Below are 20,963 nucleotides of genomic sequence, written 5' to 3'. Positions count from 1 at the left end.
CGTCCAGCACACAGTTTTAATCTGCAAGGAAGGAAGTTTCACATGATGGTGTGTGTGTGTGTGTGTGTGTGTGTGTGTGTGTGTGTGTGTGTGTGTGTGTGTGTGTTCAGTAAATCACTCAAAGACAAATTTCAACACAGTGATTATACATCATTTTATATAATAAGTACAGTTAAAAGCTTTGTACCTTTAATCAAAAATGTTCCAGTCTTTAATCCAGGCATTTTTATCTCACAACTCTCAAGCTTTTTTTAAGAATTAAGATCATGCTTGTAATAAATGGCTTTAAAATTGGCTACAGTTATAAAAAAGTAGATTTGAAAAACAATCTATTTATATGATTGAGCTCAATGACTGCTTCTATACTTTTACTGCCTTGTACCAGTTTTGTAAATTATAATTAAATAATATTTGATTAAGCTGACCCATAATGGAAAGAACATGTGATGAAAAGAAAAATAATATTTAACTTAAAATCACAAGTACGTATTAAGAACCAAATTGCATGAGACAAATAAAACATAGTCTGTGCTTCTTTGTGTCACTAAACACAACACAATTACAGCAAATAAACAATGAATTAATTGAAAATAAATATTTATTAAATAATTATAATCTGTTTGAATTTGGTCTCCTTAATAGAGTGTATTCAGAGTTATTTGTAGTGTGCTATTCCCATCTGAGAGAGGAGGAGGATATATAAACAGACACAAAAAAGGTATTGCATAAATAGAAACTGTCAGTATGATTAAGTGCACTTTTGGGGCATGCTAAATCTCAAGCAGGTTGCCCTCTTTGAGGCCTGTTATCTCAGACAGTTAGCTGGATGTAATATATGCCAAACCACTCACAACCAGTAGGTTGATTTTAATGCCCTTGCCTTCCTCAGACTTTTGAACTGGCTCATCCAGCCACTTATAAGACCTACAATTTAATGTGGACTCTAAACTTTACTGCAATTTGGGATTTTACACACATGAAAATCATTGTCAGATTTAAAAGAGGCAGTAAATAACTGGAAAAATCCTTGGACAGGCTGAGCATTGAGCTCACCAATACTACAAGTTTGGCTTTGACACGTGATGATGTACTGCTGGCCACCCTCAGTGGAAGATGTGCCTCAATACGCTCCCTAACTTTCATTGTTTTGAGTGATCACTACAGTGGTCATATGTGGCATCCAAGTGTAAAGCTGAACCACCTACGTGCCAAATTCATGCATTCTGCACTTTGCTCTTTTATACACAACAATTAGTTTCATTTGTGCTTGTGGTGTTCAGATTAACACCAACATACCTGTAGATAACCTTGTGAAACGTCACAGGAAGCTGCAATTCTCAAGAGTCGTACCTCTCCAACTCCTAAAATCATTCTGTGGGGAGATACTAGATACAAAAATAGGACTGTTTTGGTAACTGTTGAAGAGAGGCTGAATGCGAATCAGTATGTCACGAGAATAGTAAATCCTCTTGCAATACCCTTCATGACTGTGGTACCAAATGAAATATTCTAGCAGAATAATGAAAGGCACTAAACTGCACTTCACACCACAAATGTCTCAAAAGTACAGATTCTTGACTGCTCTGACCAGTCCCCTGATTTGTTACCCATAGAGTAACTCTAGGATGCAATGGAAAGATGTAGACTTTCATAAGAACCTCCCGCCAGCAATCTTTGTGAATTGGTACAGCATGTTTCAGGCATGATAAGAACTTCCTCAAGATGACATCCTGAAGCAGTTTTCTTAAATGACACAACGAATACAAGAATGTATTCATGACCATGGAGGTCACACCTCATACTGTTTTCAACAATGGACATCAGTTCTGAATGGAATAATTTAATGGCCATTGTCTGATGAATATTTCCACTACTTTTGATAATTACCGAGCTGGTTCTTCATCGTGTACAACTTTAAATTTTTTTCAGTATGCTACTGATAATGATCATAATAGTCCTCTCCTTTGATCACTTCTTAAATTACTATTTAGCTTGTTTTTTCCATATCTTTACTACTTTGAGAATGATAATTATTATGTGCATTTATAGTTGGACTTCACTGTTTTTTGCTTTGAGAATAATTATTATGTATCTTTTTACTGGACTTACATATATACCTAAAATGTTTATCACTGCTTTCATTGCATGCTGAGAAGTAATGAATTCTTCAGCAACATGAAAGTTGTAATCACAGTTGGTCAGTATCACCCAGTCAGACAACACTGATGAGTCATTATAGTAATCACTGTGGAACGCACGTATCAGAAAGGAAATAAAAGTATGCCATGACAGTTCATTGCTATAATAATTACTGGAGGTGGTCCAGGGCTGCAGAATTTGTGGATATTTCAAACAAACTAGGAAGGAAATACACTGGGTAATATGGCAATCACTACCCTGAAAACAGTTTTAGGACTCGCTCAAGATTTGCTCAGCAAAGAGTTTACTGTATTTATCTCAACAACTGATACAATTGCCCAGATTGGTAAACAAACTAACATGTACATTTACCAAAGTTGGCACAGTGCAGCACGACTGAAATAAGTTCCCAGACTTCATGGAAAATGAAATACAGAAGACAGGAGAAAACATAACTGCATACAGAAACAAGAAGATGTGATAAAATGGAACAAGATATATATGATAATAGTCAGCACCATGGAAATGTAGTTGTAAAAGTAAATGCAAAGAATATGTTGTGCAAAAGTTGTATAGTCACAAATTACAACAAGAACATGGAACCCTTGGACAGGAGTGATTCCAAACTGCAATTCGGTAAATAGTTGGCTGTATTCTCTCCACTATATGGGTCATCAGTTGGTTACCCTCCTCTAACACCAAAAACAACTCGTCTTATAGCCCAGGCATTACTTGGACTTCTTACCAAGGTAAGAAGCACAAAACAAAGACCAACAGATGTATGTACAAAAGGAGGAGGCATCTTACTCATGCACATAATGTGAAATTTCTTCAGGTGCAAAGAAAGCGATTTTTCATTTTGTGAAAATATAACATTCTTTAATTTTTAATACATCACAGTCAACTGTAAGCCATTTTAATTTTCACCCATAAATTAAAAATCCACAATAAATGTGGCACACATTGTGTGAGGTGGCAGTTAGCACACTGAGGTTGAAATTGTGCCAGCCTATGCTAGGGGAAACTACCCACAAGAAAGAGACGTAGGCGTAAAATACTGACTTAAGGGGTTAGTAAGAAAGACATACGACCCTTTGACTTTTGTTCTCATCCTTTACAGAGATGTCACTGCATTCAGTAACAAATAAATTCCCCTTAAAAAAAAAGAGAACAAGAAGAAGAAGAAGAAGAAGAGAGAGAGAGAGTTGGTTAAGTAGTTAAGTTTATAGTATTCTGCATTCTTCGATAGGCATTATACATTTCAAGCAAAAATCAAACAATGGAAACTACAGTTAGGAATATCAACAATGCATGAACAGACAGAATGCTACTTACCATAAAGATGACAAATTATGCTGCAGACAGGCACAATAGAAAGACACCAGCAGATAAGCTTTCGGCAACAGTCTTCGTCAGAAAAAGAGAAACACCAATCATTCATTCACACAAGCACACACCCCTCACACACACAGAACTGCCAACTCCAGCAGCTTGGGCCAGAATGCAGCTATTAGATGGGATGGAAGCAGCAATTTAGAAGGGGAGAGGATAGCAGTTTACAGGAGGGGGGAGAGAGAGGAGTACTGTCTGGTGCAGTGTGCTGGGACTAGAATGCCAAGAAGTTCAGTATGAGGAGGTTGTGGGACAGTGAGGTGGGGAAAAACAGAGCAGATAAGGAGAGGAGCGGACAAAGATGGGCAGGTGCATTGGCAGAGGGCGGTAAATGAAGAGGGGGGGGGGGGGGGGGGGAATGGGAGGAGGTGATAGGACAGTATGTATGTTATCATAGGATGAGGCTAGAATAATTACAGAAGCAAAAAATTTGTTGTGAGGATAACTCCCATCTGTATAGTTCAAAAAAGCTGATGATGCAGGGGAGGATCAAGGTGGCTCAGGTAGTGAAGCAACCATTGCAATCATGCATGTTTTATTCAGCTACATGTTGTGTCACAGGATGGTCTACTTGGCTCTTAGCCACAGTTTGACAGTGGCCATCATCCTGGTGGACAGCTTGTTGATAGTCATACCAACATAAAAATCTGTATAATGATGCAGCAAAGCTAGTAAATGACATGGCTGCTTCCAAAGGTGGCCAGGGCTCTGACTGGATAAGATAAACCTGTGACAGGACTGGAATAGGAAGTCTGGGGGGAGGGGAGGGGGGCAATTGGTTGTACCTTGCATCTAGGTCTTCCACAGGGATATGAACCTTCTGGCAGGGGCTGGGATTGGGAGTGGCATAGGGATGGACGACAATGTTGTGGAGGTTGGGTGGGTGGCATAACACCCTTTTAGGAAAGATGGAAAGGATCTCGGATAGGAAGTCCCTCATTTCAGGGCATGATGATAGGTAATCAACGTGACGATAGGTAATCAAAGCCCTGGCGAAGGATGTGGTTCAGTTGTTACAGGCCAGGGAGGGGGGGGGGGGGGGGTTATTGGATGAGGAAGGAGGCATGCCTTTGTGGCTGGTTCTTAGGGGTGGTGGGAGGATTCGGGCTCTGAAAGGAAATGGCATGGGAGATCTGTTCCCAGACAAGGTCTGGGGGATAGTGCCTGTCTGTGAAGGCCTTGGTGAGACCCTCAGCATACTGGGCAAGGGAGTTCTTATCACTGCAGATATGCATCCCTGGGTGGCCAGGCTGTTTGGGGGATGTTTTGGTGTGAAGGGGATGACAGCTGTCGAAATGCAGGTCTGTTGGTGGTTGGTGGGTTTAATGTAGACAGAGATGTGGATAGAGGCATCAAAGAGGAGGAGGTCAAAATCTTGGAAGGTGTCACGCTTGGTTGAGGTGGTTGTTGTTGTGGTCTTCAGTCCTGAGACTGGTTTGATGCAGCTCTCCGTGCTACTCTATCCTGTGCTAGCTTCTTCATCTCCCAGTACCTACTACAGCCTACATCCTTCTGAATCTGCTTAGTGTATTCATCTATTGGTCTCCCTCTACGACTTTTACTCTCCATGCTGCCCTCCAGTACTAAATTGGTGATCCCTTGATGCCTCAGAACATGTCCTACCAACCGATCCCTTCTTCTGGTCAAGTTGTGCCACAAACTCCTCTTCTCCCCAACTCTATTCAATACCTCCTCATTAGTTATGTGATCTACCCATCTAATCTTCACCCATCTAATCTTCAGCATTCTTCTGTAGCACCACATTTCGAAAGCTTCTATTCTCTTCTTGTCTAAACCATTTATCGTCCATGTTTCACTTCCATACATATTCTCTTCTTGTCTAAACTATTTATCGTCCATGTTTCACTTCCATACATGGCTACACTCAATACAAATACTTTCAGAAACGACTTCCTGAAACTTAAATCTATACTCGATGTTAACAAATTTCTCTTCTTTAGAAACGCTTTCCTTGCCATTGCCAGTCTACATTTTATATCCTCTCTAATTCAACCATCAACAGTTATTTTGCTCCCTAAATAACGAAACTCCTTTACTATTTTAAGTGTCTCATTTCCTAATCTAATTCCCTCAGCATCACCCGACTTAATTTGACTACATTCCATTATCCTTGTTTAGCTTTTGTTGATGTTCGTCTTATACCCTCCTTTCAAGACACTGTCCATTCCGTTCAACTGCTCTTCCAAGTCCTTTGCTGTCTCTGACAGAATTACAATGTCATCGGCGAACCTCAAAGTTTCTATTTCTTCTCCATGGATTTTAATTCCTATGCCGAATTGGTTGAGGAGACCACGTGAAACGAATGGAAGAGAAGGTATTGATGGTGTGAAAGAACGAAAACAGGCTGTCTTGACCATGAGACCAGATCATGAAGATGTCATCAATGAACCTGAACCTGCTCTGGTTCAGGTTTGGCATTTTGCAAGGCTGGGAAGGTCTTCTCTAGATGGACTATAAACAGGTTGGTATATGAGAGCACCATGCGGGTGCCCATGGCTCTGCTGCAGATTTGATTGTATGCCTTCTCTTCACAGGAGGAGTAGTTGTGAGTTACGGATAAAGTTAGTAAGGTGTATGAGGAATTAGGTAGTGTGTTTGGAGTCTGAAGGGCGTTGGGAAAGGGAATGTTCAATAGCGGTAAGACCAAGAGCAAGAGCGTAGTTGGTGTACAGGGAGGTGGTGTCAACAGTGAGTGGGGATCCAGGAGTTGAAGGGGTCGGAATGATGGAAAGTTGGTGAAGAAACTGGTTTATATCTTTGGTGTGGGAGGCTAGATTACGGGTAATTAGTTGGAGGTGTTGGTCAATGAGAGCCAAAATTCTTCCAGTGGGGGCACAATAATCAGCCACAATTTGGCATCCAGGATGGTTGGGTTTGTGGGTTTTGGGAAGCATGTAGAAAGTTGGTGTCCAGGGTGTCGTAGGGTGAGGCTTTAAGCAAGGATTGGAGGTTATATTGGACTTCTGGGACGGCATCACCCTGGCAGAGTTTATAGGTGGAGGAGTCAGGTAATAGGTGGAGGCCTATCGCCAGGTAGTCACTATGATTCATAACCTTTGTCTGCAGGTAGGATGTGACTAGGTCAGGACTTACAGGACTTATTTTGAGGTTGTGTATGGCTATTCTTTCTTCTGTTGAAAGGTTGGTGTTCTGTGTAAGGGATCTGAGGAAGGATGGTGATGCTAAGTTGGATGTAAGGAATTACTGGAAGGTGACCAGCAAGTGGTTAGGTGGGAGGGGGCGGGTGAGGAGGGGAGAGGATCACAGTTTGATGATGGTACGAACTGGGAGAGGCAGGATTCAATGTTGGAATAAAGTTGGCTTTTTGGCTTTTGCTGGAGGGACTGGTGGCGTAGAAGTGTTTCCATTGCAGGGATCAGAAAAATGACAGTAGGTCTTTGACAAGTCCAGCATGGTTAAATTGTAGTGTAGGGCTAGGGTGAGGCCTTTGGCTAGTACTGAACCCTCTATGGACCTGATTGTTTTTGTGGAAAGATTAACAACACAATTATAGAAATGTTTCAGCTCTGGATTTGGTGGATTGTTGATAGGGAGTTTTGAGGGATGTGGCAAGTTGAAAAGGTCACCTGAGAAGGGCTTAAATGCTGTGAGGGGTGCATAAGGAGGAACACTGTTGGTAGGGTAGGTGTAGGATAGTGGTGCACTGAGGCAACAATAGGATGTCAGCAGGTTGGATAATGTATGGATGTGGTGTCTGGAATGCTCCTCCAGGTGCTGGAGAGCAAGGGATTCAGTTTCACAGATGTGATGTATGAAGTAGGGATTTCACAGTAGCAGTATGTTGTGGAGTGAGCACAGTTGCTTCTGGGATGCCTGTGCCATGGAGATGTGATTTTGCAGTACCAGGTTTGTGAGGGCTAGGGACTGCCAGAATATCAAAAACTGAAGATCACTGTGAAGGGAGGGGTGGAATCCAGAGAAAGGAAATTTTATGCTCAGACCATTTGGAGGGATTCCATGGTTCGAGCAGCAGTAAAAGAATAGGATGTGAGACTGAGTGTTAGCCAGGGAAAGGGATACTTTTCTGAACTGGTGTAGAAAGATGGAGCAGAGGTCCATTGTGACAGGAATGGTGTAAAGGAAATGGGAATGACACAGAAATGGCAAGATAGGTGTTCATGCTTGTGAGAGGAGCTGAATAAGAGAAAAGATGTGTAAAAAATAAATAAAGACAAACAAAACCACACACAGAATGCAAAAATACATTAAAAATTAGTTATCCAACTGGCTGACATCCTACTGCTGCACTGGGGCATCGCTATCCAAGCCCTATCCTACCCACAGGGTTTCTCTTCAGCCACTCCTTGTAGCACCTAAACCCTGCCTAAGCTGTCCTTACCAACTTGCCACATCCCCCCCCCCTTTTGTCACTCAGTACCACCTCAAACTGGAACAATGGTAATAAATCTTTCGCCAAGGCTTTGATTACCTATCATCATGCTTGAAACAAGTGACATCCTACCCGAGATACTTCCCACCCCTCCTAATGTGGTGTTCCATCACCCACCCAACCTCCACAACACTCCCAATCATAACCCCCTGCCACTAGGACCATATCCCTGTGGAAGACCCAGGTGCACAACAGACCCAAGCTAGCCAGCCAGCATTTCCTATTCCAGTCCTGCCACAGGTTTATCCTAACCCGTCAGGGGCCACGCCACCTATGGAAGCAGCCATGTCATTTACCAGCTCTGCTACAATCATTACACAGCTTTTTATATTGGTATGACTATTAACCAGCTGTCCACAAGGATGAATGGCCACTGCCAAACTGTGGCCAAGAGCAAAGTAGACCTCCCTGTGGTGCAACATGCAGCTGAACGTAACATGCTTGATTTCAATGACTGCTTCACTACTCAAGCCATCAGGATCCTCTCCTGCACTACCAGCTTTCCTGAACTGCACAGATGGGAGTTATCCTTACATTTTCTGCTACCACAACTATCCTGGCCACAACCTATGGTAATGTACTGTCCCCACATACTCCACCCAACAGTTTCCACTACCTCTATTCTAACACCTCCATCCCATTCTTGCCTCCCATCCTCTTTGTTTGCCACCCTCTGTGCCAATGCACACACCCATTTTCCCTGCCCCTCTCCTTTTTTGCACTGTATTTCCCCACCTCCCTGCCCCACAACCTCCTGACACTTTATCTGTTGGCATTCTAGTTCTCCACCAGACAGACCTCCCCCCATCAGACAGACCTCCCCCACCCCCACCCCCTCCTGTAAACTGCTATCCCTTCCCCTTCCCCTTCCCCGCTACCTGCTTCCATTCCACGTGATAGTTGCATACATTTCATGCACTCGTTTTTTGCAACTTCATTTTCTTTTATCTTCTAAGGAACATATCACATCCGTTTTAATTATAGGAAATATGCTCAAGCTCTTCTCCATGACCTCATGTGACACAAGTCAGATTGTATTTACCTTATAACTGGAAAGTGGAAACTAGTCATCAAGTAAAACTCACACCAAATCCAATATTTCTAATTTATACATTTACTGTCTACATTAAAAGCCCTACTTTAAAGAGTATTCCAATCTTATTGTAATCTTTTCTATTCCTGTTACATTCTGACATGTTACCTGGTCTTCTTTTCTCTCTATTTTGCTACGCATTAACACCCCGCTCCGGGCATTTTGAGGTCCAGTTTCACCTTGGAATGGTACTATTAGCTAAATACCACCAACCATATGCTGACAAGCTTAAACATTACGACCATTGCCTACTGCAATGCGGGATGCCACCTGCTGGCGTTGCGGGTATGCGACGTGGTAACTTAAGTATGTAAGCAGTACAGACACGGACAGGGTGTCAACCAAGCGAAGACATGGGCTGCAAATGAGGAAATCCACTGAGGTAAGTAACACTGACAAAGTGTGGATTATTATTACGCACAGCCTGTGGATGAGTATTTCGAAAATGGCAAAGCTGTTTGAATGTTCATGTGCTACTGCTGTGATCATCTACAGAGAGAGTTAGAAGTATAGTGAAACTACCATTAAGCGCTAAATGGTTGGACATCCATGACTCTTCACAGAACATGGGGTTTGGAAGCTTGTCTGTTGTGTAAAGCGGGACAGATGGTAATTTGTGGCATCTCCGCTGAAGGAGCACAGCACTGGTGCACACAGAAGTGTTCCAGAGCACACTGTTCATCGTACATTGTTGAATATGGAGCTCTGTAGCAGACCACTCCTACGTGTTCGGATGTTGGCCCCACAATGTCGTCAGTTCCAACTGCAATGGGCACGGGACCACCAGGATTCAGCCACTGCTCAAGGAAAAGTGTTGGCTCTTCGGGTGAATCATATTTTTACTGCACTAGGTCGCTGGTCGTCTCCACTAATGTCATCATCACCGTGAATGGCGGCTCAAAATGTGCAGCATGCTAAGGACACAGGCTGCTGGGAGCAGTATTATGCTATGCGAGACATTCTCCTGCCGTGCATGGGACCTGTGGTAGTAATCAAAGACACGCTGACAGCTGTGAACCATCTGCATCCCTTGATGCTTGATGTCTTCCCCAATTGTGATGTCATCTTTCAGCAGTATAATTGTCTGTGTCTTGGAGCCTGAAATGTGCTAAAGTGGTTTGAGGAGCATTATAGTGAACTCACATTGATGCCACAGCAAGCAAATTCACCTGATGTAAATCCTACGGAACCCATCTGGGTCGCTATCGGTCACCATCACTGCGTAAGCAAATCAGCAGCCCATTATTTATGCAAATTACATGACTGGTGCCTACACATCTAATGTCTCATACCTCAACAAACCTACCAACAAACTGTCAGATTTCTGATAAGCAGAAGAAGTGATGCATTTCATTCCAAAGACAGATAAACAACCAATTAAGCAGGTCATCATAATCTTTTGGCTCATCATTGTACGTGGGCATTCTAGTGTAAGACTGAGCAGTGTACTGCAGAAGTGCTGACAAAAGGCAAATGTGAGATGATGTCACTGTAATAATTCAACAAGGCCAACACAATGCTGTGAGACAGGTTAGCTTGCTGAAACAGCAAACTCAACAATAATGCACAGACTAGTGAAACAAGGGGCAAGGCAAATTTACACACTGACAGGAGCAGTGACGTTTTAGGATACGTAAAAGTGTGCCGCAGCGGAAAATTTTTATAATGGAATTTAATTTGGGGCAGCCCTACCAGGACAACAAGGCTGTGCTAGACGAGGATGCCACAAGGACTTGCCAGTATAAGTCACAGGTTTGAGGCCACAGCAGGCCAACATCTCTATGCATTGGCGCAGCAGCCCTTCACAGGTCATCACCTGCAGCACAGCTAATTCCTGCCCAGCAGGTCACTCCCCAGGCACACCAGCCACCGTCCACCGCTGCCGAATAGGCATCTCAGCATGTTGTGCATCCACCACCATGACACAGCCGCATGTCTCCCGGGGCCATAGCAGATACGTCAGTGTCACATATATGCCGCTGGTGTAGAGGCACATGGGCAGCGCACCTACTGAACCCACCAATACTCAGTGGAGATCTGCTTCAGCATCTTGGACCCTACATGCAGCCAGCCAAGCAGAATTCAGCAGCCAGTCGACCACTTACCCGGTGCATCATGCAGTGCAGATACATCAATGAAAGTGTTTGTTACATTTGTAGCTGCCTTTTCTGGAACTTCTTGGGCTCCCATATTGCCTCCACTGTCCATTCGAAAAACTATGGCTCGTACCAATCCTTCCTGCACTAGGGTGCCAAACAATGCTAAACAACTCTCAACTTTTTAGAACATATGGAATTTTCACACCATCCAAGAAACCTTACTGCAATAGTAATAAAGAAATTGACTAATCCAAGTGCTTACAGATTATGTGTGTCAGATTTTCTTCCAATTTTGTGAATGTCAGCTTGTTTAAATAAATCCAAAGCGAATGATGTAACATAATTTCTACATTTTCTCCAACATATAATTAGTCTTGAAGATTATGTAAAAGGCGGAGAAGGGCTAGGTACTTACTTTACATGAATCTAGTTTCCCTGCAATCTCCTCTATAAAATGTCTTTCCAGCTTCCATTGGAATGTGCGTCCAAGTATTTTTCTAATAATATTGTTCAGGGTTTCTGACACAATATCTAAAAAAAATTGATGGAGAATAGTGATCAAATAAAATATAAAGGCTAATGTAACAAATTTTTTTTAAAAAAAAATAGTCAAACACTAAATTTAAATTTAGAAACCAGAATTATAGTGACATGTGAAGACCATTTTAATAATAACATAATATGACCTGGAAGAGAAGTCTGCTGTCATTACTTTCACTGCTACAACATTTAAAAGCAAACACACAGAGATAAGCATACTTATACTCTTATTTAGCCTCTAATTAGTTACAAGTACAACTAGGTCTAATATGCTACTTTAGCTCAGATAAATTTGCAAACATTATCTCACCCAAGACGTTCCCATCCTAATGGTAAAGTAGAATCACCTCTTAAAAGTAGAAAGTATCCTCCTTTTTAAATACCTTTTTACAATATGTAACAATGGAAAATCCAGGATTGAAGGCAACAGTATTATGACAAGGATAGTTGCTAGTCACCATATAGCAGAGATCATGAGTTGCAGAAAGGCACAACAAAAGGACTGTCAGAAAGTGGGCTTTCAGCCAACAAGACCTTAATTGCACACACACACACACACACACACACACACACACACACACACACACACACACATACACATACATACATACATACATACATACTCTCTGGCAGCTGAAGCCAGATTGCAAGCCCATGATGGGAGAGGCATACCCGTAGGGGTAAGGAAGAGTGTGGGACAAGGAAGGAGAGATATAGCAGGGTGTAGGTGGAGGATGCTAAAGTGCTGTTAGTGGGAGCATACAGGGAAGAGATGGAGAGAGGGTAGAGTGGGCAGCTAGTTGCAGTTGGGGGGTTTTATGGAGGGCAGCAGAGAAGGGGAGGGGGTGGAGGTAGTGGAAAAGGAAAGAAGTAAGAAGAGTGCATGCATTGGTGGAATACAGGGCTGGATAGTGGTAGAACGAAACAGCGAAGGGCTACATGGATAAGGACAATGACTAAAGAAGGTTAAGGCCAGGAGGGTTATGGGAGCATAGGATATATTGCAGGGAGAGTTCCCACCTGGGCAATCCAGGAAAGCTGGTGTTGGTGGGAAGGATCCAGATGGCACAACATGTAAAGCAGTCATTGAAATGAAGAAAGTTATGTTGGGTGACATTCTCAGTAACAGGCTTGTCCAGTTGTTTCTTGGCCACAGTTTGTCAGTGGCCATTCACGCAGACAGACAGTCTGTTGGTTGTCATGCCCACGTAGAAAGCAACACAGTGGTTGCAGCTTAGCTTGTAGATCACATGACTGGTTTCACAGGTAGGCCTGCCGTTGATGGGATAGGTGATGTTGGTGACAAGACAAACAGGTGGTGGTGAGAGGATGTATGAGACAGGTCTTGCATCTACGTCTATTACAGGGATATGAGCCATGAGGCAAGAGTTTGGGAGCAGGGTTTGTGTAGGGATGGACGAGGATATTGTATAGGAGAATGTAATTCAGTTGCTCCAGTGCTGGAAGGTACTGAGTCATGAGGGAAATTCTCCTCTGTGGTAGACAGTGGGATTTTGGGAGGTGGTGTGTGACTGGAAAGATAAGGCATGAGAGATCTGTTTTTGTACAAGGATTGGAGAATAATTATGATATCCAAAGGCCTTAGTGAGACCCTCGGTACATTTCGAGGGGGACTGCTCGTCACTACAGATATAATGACCATGGGTGGCTAGACTGTATGGAAAGGACTCCTTGGTATGCAATGGGTGGCAGCTGTCGCAGTGGAGGAATTGTTTGTGGTTATTAGTTTTGATATGGACTGACGCACTGATGAAGCCTTCTTTGAGGCACAGGTGAACAACAAGGAAGTTGGCTTGTTGGGTTGAGTAGGACAGGTTAAGCAAATGGTGGAGAAGCTACTGAGGTTCAGGGGGAATGTGGAAAGGATGTCCTTGATCCAGATCACGATGGTGTCACCAATGAATTTGAACCAGGTGAGGGGTTTGGGGTTCTGGTGTTTAGGAAGGGTTCCTCTAGATGGCCCAAGAATAGGCTGGCATACGATGGTGCCCTGGATATGTTTGCAGGTAATGCCTTCAAAAACGAAGTAATTGTGGGTGAGGATATTGTTGGTCCTGGCAACTATGAAGGAGATTGTTGGTTTTGAATTCATCGGGCATTGGGAAAGGTAGTGTTCAATAGTGGTAAAGCCATGGGCATTAGCATTAGGGATGTTGGTGTGAAGGGAGGTGGCATCAGTAGTGAAAGGAACATGAACTGTGGAGAATCTGTGGAGGATATGGTTAGTATCTTTTATGTAGGAGGGTAGGTTGTGGCTGAAGATGCTGGGCTATGAGAGCAGAGATCTCTTAGTGAGTGCACAGTAACCACCCACAATGGGGTGTCCTGGGTGGTCGGATTTATGGACTTTAGGAAGCATGTAGAAGGTAGGAGTGCAAGGAGTGGTGAGGAGAGACATGGACTCCAGGAAGAAGTTCTGGGATGGGCTTAAGAATTTGAAGAGAGACCTGAGATTCTGCTGGATTTCTGGAATGGGGTCACTGTGGCAGGGTTTGTAGGTGGATGAGTCTGACAGCTGACGGAGTCTTTCTGCTAGGTAATCCTTGCAATTCAAAATAACAGTGGTGGAGCCTTTCTCAGCAGGTAGGATTATGAAGTCACAACCAGTTTTTAGGTGGTCGACTGCAGTTCCTCCTGCGGGTGTAAAGTTAGTTTGAATGTTGGGTGATTTGGGGAATGATGGTGAGGCAAGGTTCATGGTTAAGAATTTCTGGAAAGTTAACAGGGGGTGATTTGGGGGCAGTGGAAGTGGATCACAGCAGATGGAGGAGTGAACTAAATCAGGCAGGATTCAACATTGGTCTTTGGTTGAGTCTGATTGGTAGGTTTGGTGGCAAAAAAGTGTTTACACTGCAGGTACCACAAGAAAGAAAGTCTTTGAAAAGTCCTGGATGATTGAATTTGTGAGTGGGGCGAAAAGTGAGGCATTTGAAAATGACTGATATTTCTGAGGGGCTAGGGATTTTGGAGGTAAAGTTAATGACTGTTTTGCATCTGTTTAGTTTCTGGATTCTGTGTGGTAGTTCAAGGCAAAAATCAAATGAAATTGGCATGCACTATCGCCTTACTCCCTCTGATTTAATCTTGTTTCCCTTTACTTCATCCATTTCATCATTTTCGTGATTTTTCCCACGAGTTTAGCCGGTTTCTTTGTAAAATTTTTTTGGACGGAATTCTACATTATTTGCATATTATTACTCATTTTTATCCATCATGACGTATCATTGCTCCTTTCATCTGCATCAATACAGAAAAGCTTATTTATCCCTGACCAGAGCCCAGTCCCACATACTGTTCCTGCAATGTTGCCTCCCAAATGGCCTTACCATCAAATTACCCATCTCCAGGTGCCACTCTTCCTTCCACAATGCCCTCCATGTTCATATAACAGCAATCCTTCACCCTCCCAAAACAGTCCTGCAAAACCACATCAATCAGAGTCAAACCTCCTTGCAATTACATTCTCTCCATCCACAAAATTCTTCTGCTATGCAATCCCAAGTTCCTGGCTCCTGTGACACATACTGAAACTCTTGCCCTCTAGGAGCTAGAGCAACACGCACTATGCCATCTGAATAAACTCTCCACCTTATTCACTTCCTATTCCCACCTTGGACTACCATAATCCACCACCTCTACAGCAACCTCCAAATCTTCCCCACATCCCCGTCCCCTCATAAAAACAAAACTTGTCGTGCAGCCCTACTATATCTATCCCACCCTCAACAACTCTCTCCCACCACCACACAGAATCCAGAACCTAAACAGACCCTAACACAGTCATGAACCTTTCCTCCAAAAGCCCCAGCCCTGTAGAAGTATCAGTCCTTTCCTAAGGCCTCACCTTTTGCCTCACTCCCATGTTCAACCATGGGACTTGTTAAAGACATTCTCCCAGTTCCTACAGTGGAAACACTTTTTGCCACCAACCATACTAATCAGACTCAACCAAAGACCAATGTTGAACATTGCCTGACTCAGTTCACTCCTCCATGCAACCGTTATCCAACTCCACTGCCTCCCAATCACCCCCTGTTAACTTTCCAGAACTTCTTAACCTTGAACCTTGCCTCACCATCATTTCCCAAATCCCTCAACATGCAAACTAACCTTACATGGGCAGAAAGAACCGCAATCCACCACCAAAAACTGGATTGATCCTAACCTTATAGTCCTAGCTGCTGACAAAGGCTCCATCACTGCTGTTTTGAACCACAAGGACTACCTGGCAGAAGGACTCTGCCGGCTGTCAGATTCATCCACCTGCAAACCCTGCCATAGTGATCCCATTCCAGAACTCCAACTGGACCTCCAGTTTCTCCTCAAATCCTTAGGCCTGTCCCAGAACCTCCAGCCGGAGTCCATCTCTCTCCATACCCCTATGACACCCCGCACTCCTACCTTCTACATGCTTCCTAAAATCTGTACACCCAACCACCCAAGACATCCCATTATGGCTGATTACTGTGCTCCCACTGAGAGAATCTCTGCTCTCGTAGACCAACACCTTCAGCCTATTAAACGTAATCTTCTCCTCCACCAACTCTCCACAGTTTCTGCCCCTTTACCACATGGTGCCCTGCTCGTCACTACGGGTGCAATTTCCTTTTACTCTTAACATCCCTAGTGCCCATGGCCTTACCGCTATTGCACATTACCTTTCCCAGCACCTGACCGATTTCAAACCAACAACCTCCTTCCTGGTCGCCATGATCAACTATATCCTCATCCACAATTACTTCTCCTTTGAAGGCATTACCTACAAACAAATCTATGGCTATGGGCACCCGCATGGCACCATCCGTAACACCCAGAATCCCAAACCTCTCACTTGGTTCAGATTTACTGATGACGTGTTCGTGATCTGGATTGAGGGTGAAGATATCCTATCCTCATTCCTCCAGAACCTCAACAGCTTCTCCCCCACTTGCTTCACCTGGTCCTACTCAACCCAACAAGCCATCTTCCTCGATGTTTACATCCATCTCAAAGATGGCTACGTCAGTATCTCTGTCCATATCTAAACCAGCAATACCACCAATTCGACAGCTGCCACCTGTTCCACATCAAGAATTCCCTTCTGTACTGTGTAGCCACCCGTGGCCACAACATCTGCAGTGATGGGTGTTCCCTCTGAAAATATACCGAGGGTCTCACTGAGGTCTTTACAAATCCTTTTTACCCTCCCAACTCTATACAAAAGCAGATCTCCCGTACCTTATCTTTCCAGTCACCTAACACCTCCCAAAGCCCCACCATTCAGTCACAGAGGAGACTCAATACCATCCAGGACTGGAGCAACTGAATTGCATTCTCTGCCAGGGTTTCGACTGCTACTCATCATGCCCCGAAATGAGATATGTTCTACTCACTATCACTCCCACCTATCCCAAAGTGGTATTCTGCCACTCACCAAACCTACACAATATCCTCATCTGTCCCTAGACAATCACTGCTTCCAATCCCTTGACTCATGGCTCATATCCCTGTAGTAGTCCTAGAAGCAATACCTGTCTCATACAGCCTTCCACTCCCACCTACTCTGGTACAGTCACAAACATCACCTATCACAAGAAAGACAGGGCTATCTGTGAAACCTGTCATGTGATCTACAAGTTCAGCTGTGACCACTGTGTTGCATTCTACATGGGCATGACAACCAACAAGCTGTCTGCCCGCATGAATGGCCACTGACAAACTGAGGTCAAAAAACAGTTGGACCACCCAGTTGCCGAGCACACCGCCCAACGTGACGTTCTTCATTTCAATGACTGCTTTATATGTTGTGCCATCTGGATTCTTCCCACCAACACCAGCTTTTCTGAACTGCATAGGTGGGAAATCTCCCTGCAATATATCATATGCTCCCATAACCCTACTGGCCTTAACCTCTGTTAGTCATCCTTACCCATGTAGCCCCTTCCTGTTTCTATTCAAGCACTACATCACCAAAACACCTCCAGGTTTTTTTACTTCTCTCCTTTTTTGCAACCCCCTCCTCTCTCTCTCTGCCCTGTGTCTAGGCTACCAACTGCAACTAGATGCCCTAACCTCTCTCCACCTCTTCCCTGTAAGCTCCCACTAGCAGCACTTTCCATCCCCTACCTCTATCTTGCTCTACCCCCCACCCTCCCCTCCCTGGCCCATCTTCATCCTTATTCCCACCACCCAACTGACTCTCCCATTATGTGCTGCTACTTGCAATCTGGCTTCAGCTGCTACAGATTGTGGTCATGTGTGTGTGAATTGTGTTTGCTTCAATGTGTTTGTGAATGTTGTCTTAATCTGAAGAAGACCTTGGTGGCCGAAGCTCATTTTCTGACAGTCCTTTTTTTTTTTTTTTAACCTACCTGCGACAGCATCTCTTCTACATATTATCACATATATTGGTAATGTGTATCACTTACAAGTCTGTTTTGAGATGCCACTCAACAACATGATGAACAGAAACAAAAATCCAGTGCCACGATATGAACTAGTGGCTATTCTGAAAATATCAGTGGAAGGCATATTGATGAGAGCGAATCCAAAAGGGTGTGTGAACAATGACTTTGTGGTTGACTGGGTGATGCATGTTTGGCAACATTGTCCTGGTGTTTTACTGGATTTATGTACACATTGGTCCTGGACAGCTCCTGCAGAAATACAACTGAAGAATTGCGGGGGAAGTTGTAGAATGGGTAAACAGACTTGGACATTATGCCTGAAGGCCTAACATCCATTCTGTAACCACTATATGCGAGTATAAATCAACCAAAGCAGATGGATTTGTCCCAAATCAGTGAATGGGTAAATGTGCATGAAACTCAATTCTGCTACCACTGATGGAAAAACCCTTCAAAACATGTGATATTACAAATTCACTGGACAGAACCAAGGACGATGCTCAATGGGAAGATGGCAATAACAACGATTCTTCTGCTAGTGATGATGATGAAAGTGATGATAAATAGAATCATTATATTAGAATATACTTTTTGTAAAGAAAACACAAATTAAATGCTGTATTCCCTTCTTTTTTTTTCCTTCCTTAAAATTAGGATGTGTGGATTATTCGATGTTGTAGACTATTCATATAAGTAGAATAAGAGCATCTTGTTGGAGCACTACAACATACTGACGTAGGAAAAGTAAGTGTGTGTGTGTGTACGCGTGTGCGTGTGCATACATGTTCATAACGAAAGTATAGTACACATACCTGACAAAGCATGTGATAATTCTTGAAGCACAATATTTATTATAGTGACCTTTATGAAATCTCTGTCCAGATCAGGATAAAGATGAACATTTTCTGCAATTTCCTCTAGTAACGTCTTCACTGCACTTTTCAACTGTCCATAGGGTGCCTCAGGTAAATCAAAAGTGTGACAAGCTACACATATCTTCTCCAAAAACTTATAAAATGTGATCTGGTTGCTTTCCTGTAATTTTTCATAATTTGTGAATAAAATATGAACACCCTCAGATACAAATGAAAAGTATGTAACAATTAATACAATAACTCAATGAAAATGCAAAATGGCATATTGTTGCATATACAAGAAAATATATTTCCAGTAAAAAAAAGTAGATCTACATATAAGAGGAGGCTGTGCAGGGCAGGAGAGTGGGAGGGGAGGGCAGAGGGGGAGGTGACAAATTAGGTGTCCGTTAGCATGATGCTGAAAGAAAGAAAGATTAATGTTTCACAGCCTGTACATAATTAGGTAATTAGTGACAGAGTATTAGATAATTAGTGACAGAGTATAAGCAAGCTTATACATTTTCTATTACTTTTATTTGCACTCTGTACTCCTGCTCATTCACAAACTTTCCTTTCTAGGCTTGAAACAACTCCAAATTTGTTGCTCTCAAGCCTTGCTTTACATGAGGACTGATTGATATGTCACATTAGTACTTCTTCACCACTCAGCTGCTCCACACGTTTGAATGCTTCTCTCTTAATGTATTCTAAAGAATTATGACAATATTATGAAAAGGACAGATTGCTACTCACAGTATAGAGTAAACGTTGATTCTCAGACAGACACAAGAAAAAGACGTTTATGCTTTCGACCAAAAGGTCTCTTTCAGAAACAGAAAACACTCTCTCTCTCTCTCTCTCTCTCTCTCTCTCTCTCTCTCTCACTGTCTACAACTCATTTATTTATTTTACAATGATTTCTGGTCCTGAGAATGAACGGCGTAAACGACAGGTAATATGATTTACCCATATCTTTATTGTAGACCTCTGCGATATGAAAATATGAAATTTCCAATAAGCGATGACGTCTCAGCTATTAAAACTTTATCTACAACTCAACATAGCCTCTATACGGTGAGTAACAATCTACTATTTTCTATAATATTACTTGTTCAAAATATATTGAGGTATAAATTGCATATACAAAAAGATTAAGATAACAGTGTCAATACCGCTGCTTCAAACTTTTGGTAATGGGCAAAGGTTTCAAAAAATATTACTTATACAAAGTTGTTGCCCCTTCAAATCAAACACAATTTACCGACGGTTAGTGCTATTACATACAATTATACAATACCAAATTTCATGTCATTAACAATTTGGAGCAGGGGGGGGGCCACACTTAAACTGAAGTGTTATTACATACAATACAAAATTTCACATCAACAACAATCTGGAGCAGAGTGTCAAAAATAACCAGTAAGAGCTGTATTGGCAGAGGTTGACCCTGCTGACTTACACTTATATATTCTGAAAATGGCCTGACTTTGTACACATCAGCTGCAAATTCAAAAGCTTTCATCTGCACAGGAACTGTTCCAGTTCTCAGCAAGTCCAGTACTAAAGGTAACAGGTTTGAATGAACAGTGTGAGGATGTGGTTCAAACCCAGTTGTCATTGATTTCAGAAGCTGCAACAAAAACATAGGTGTCCTATTTTTAGTCTTCAAAAGACTGAAAACCAAATACAAGTAATACCTAAGAGAGACAATGAGCATTATTTATATACTGCTGAAACAATAAAAACTGGAACACAAATGCTTTATTTCAAGGTTTTTGGGCACTTTTTTTCTTACAACATTTTGCGTTGTTGTCTCCACTTGCTCATATTCCTGAAAATTATAAGGAGACTTGACTCTAGAAATTAGTTTAAAATATACAAGTTTGACAAAATACCCACTATCATAAGAAATAAAAAAACCTCCAATAAATGTTTAATGTGAAGAAAACCTTGCTTACTACAAGAGACCAAATCTTTCAGGTGAATACCAGTGATGTTCACTAA

At 42.7% G+C, this 20,963-nt stretch overlaps 1 protein-coding gene across 1 annotated transcript in view; it reads right to left on the bottom strand.

The window, feature by feature from the left end:
- LOC126162547 (serine/threonine-protein kinase ATR) overlaps positions 1 to 20,963 on the bottom strand; it is a 368,495-nt gene that overhangs the window by 265,065 nt on the left and 82,467 nt on the right. Inside the window, exons 6-8 of the mRNA XM_049919128.1 lie at positions 20,419 to 20,589; positions 18,915 to 19,137; positions 11,571 to 11,686 (exon numbers count right to left, since the gene is read on the bottom strand). Of these exons, the coding sequence (XP_049775085.1) occupies positions 11,571 to 11,686; positions 18,915 to 19,137; positions 20,419 to 20,589 (510 nt within the window). The remainder of the gene's footprint in view (positions 1 to 11,570; positions 11,687 to 18,914; positions 19,138 to 20,418; positions 20,590 to 20,963) is intronic.

This window comes from Schistocerca cancellata, chromosome 2, assembly GCF_023864275.1.
Source record: "Schistocerca cancellata isolate TAMUIC-IGC-003103 chromosome 2, iqSchCanc2.1, whole genome shotgun sequence".
In the NCBI taxonomy this organism is placed as follows: domain Eukaryota; kingdom Metazoa; phylum Arthropoda; class Insecta; order Orthoptera; family Acrididae; genus Schistocerca; species Schistocerca cancellata.
Note: the sequence above shows the minus strand (reverse complement) of the source record. Positions and strands in the feature narration are given on the sequence as shown.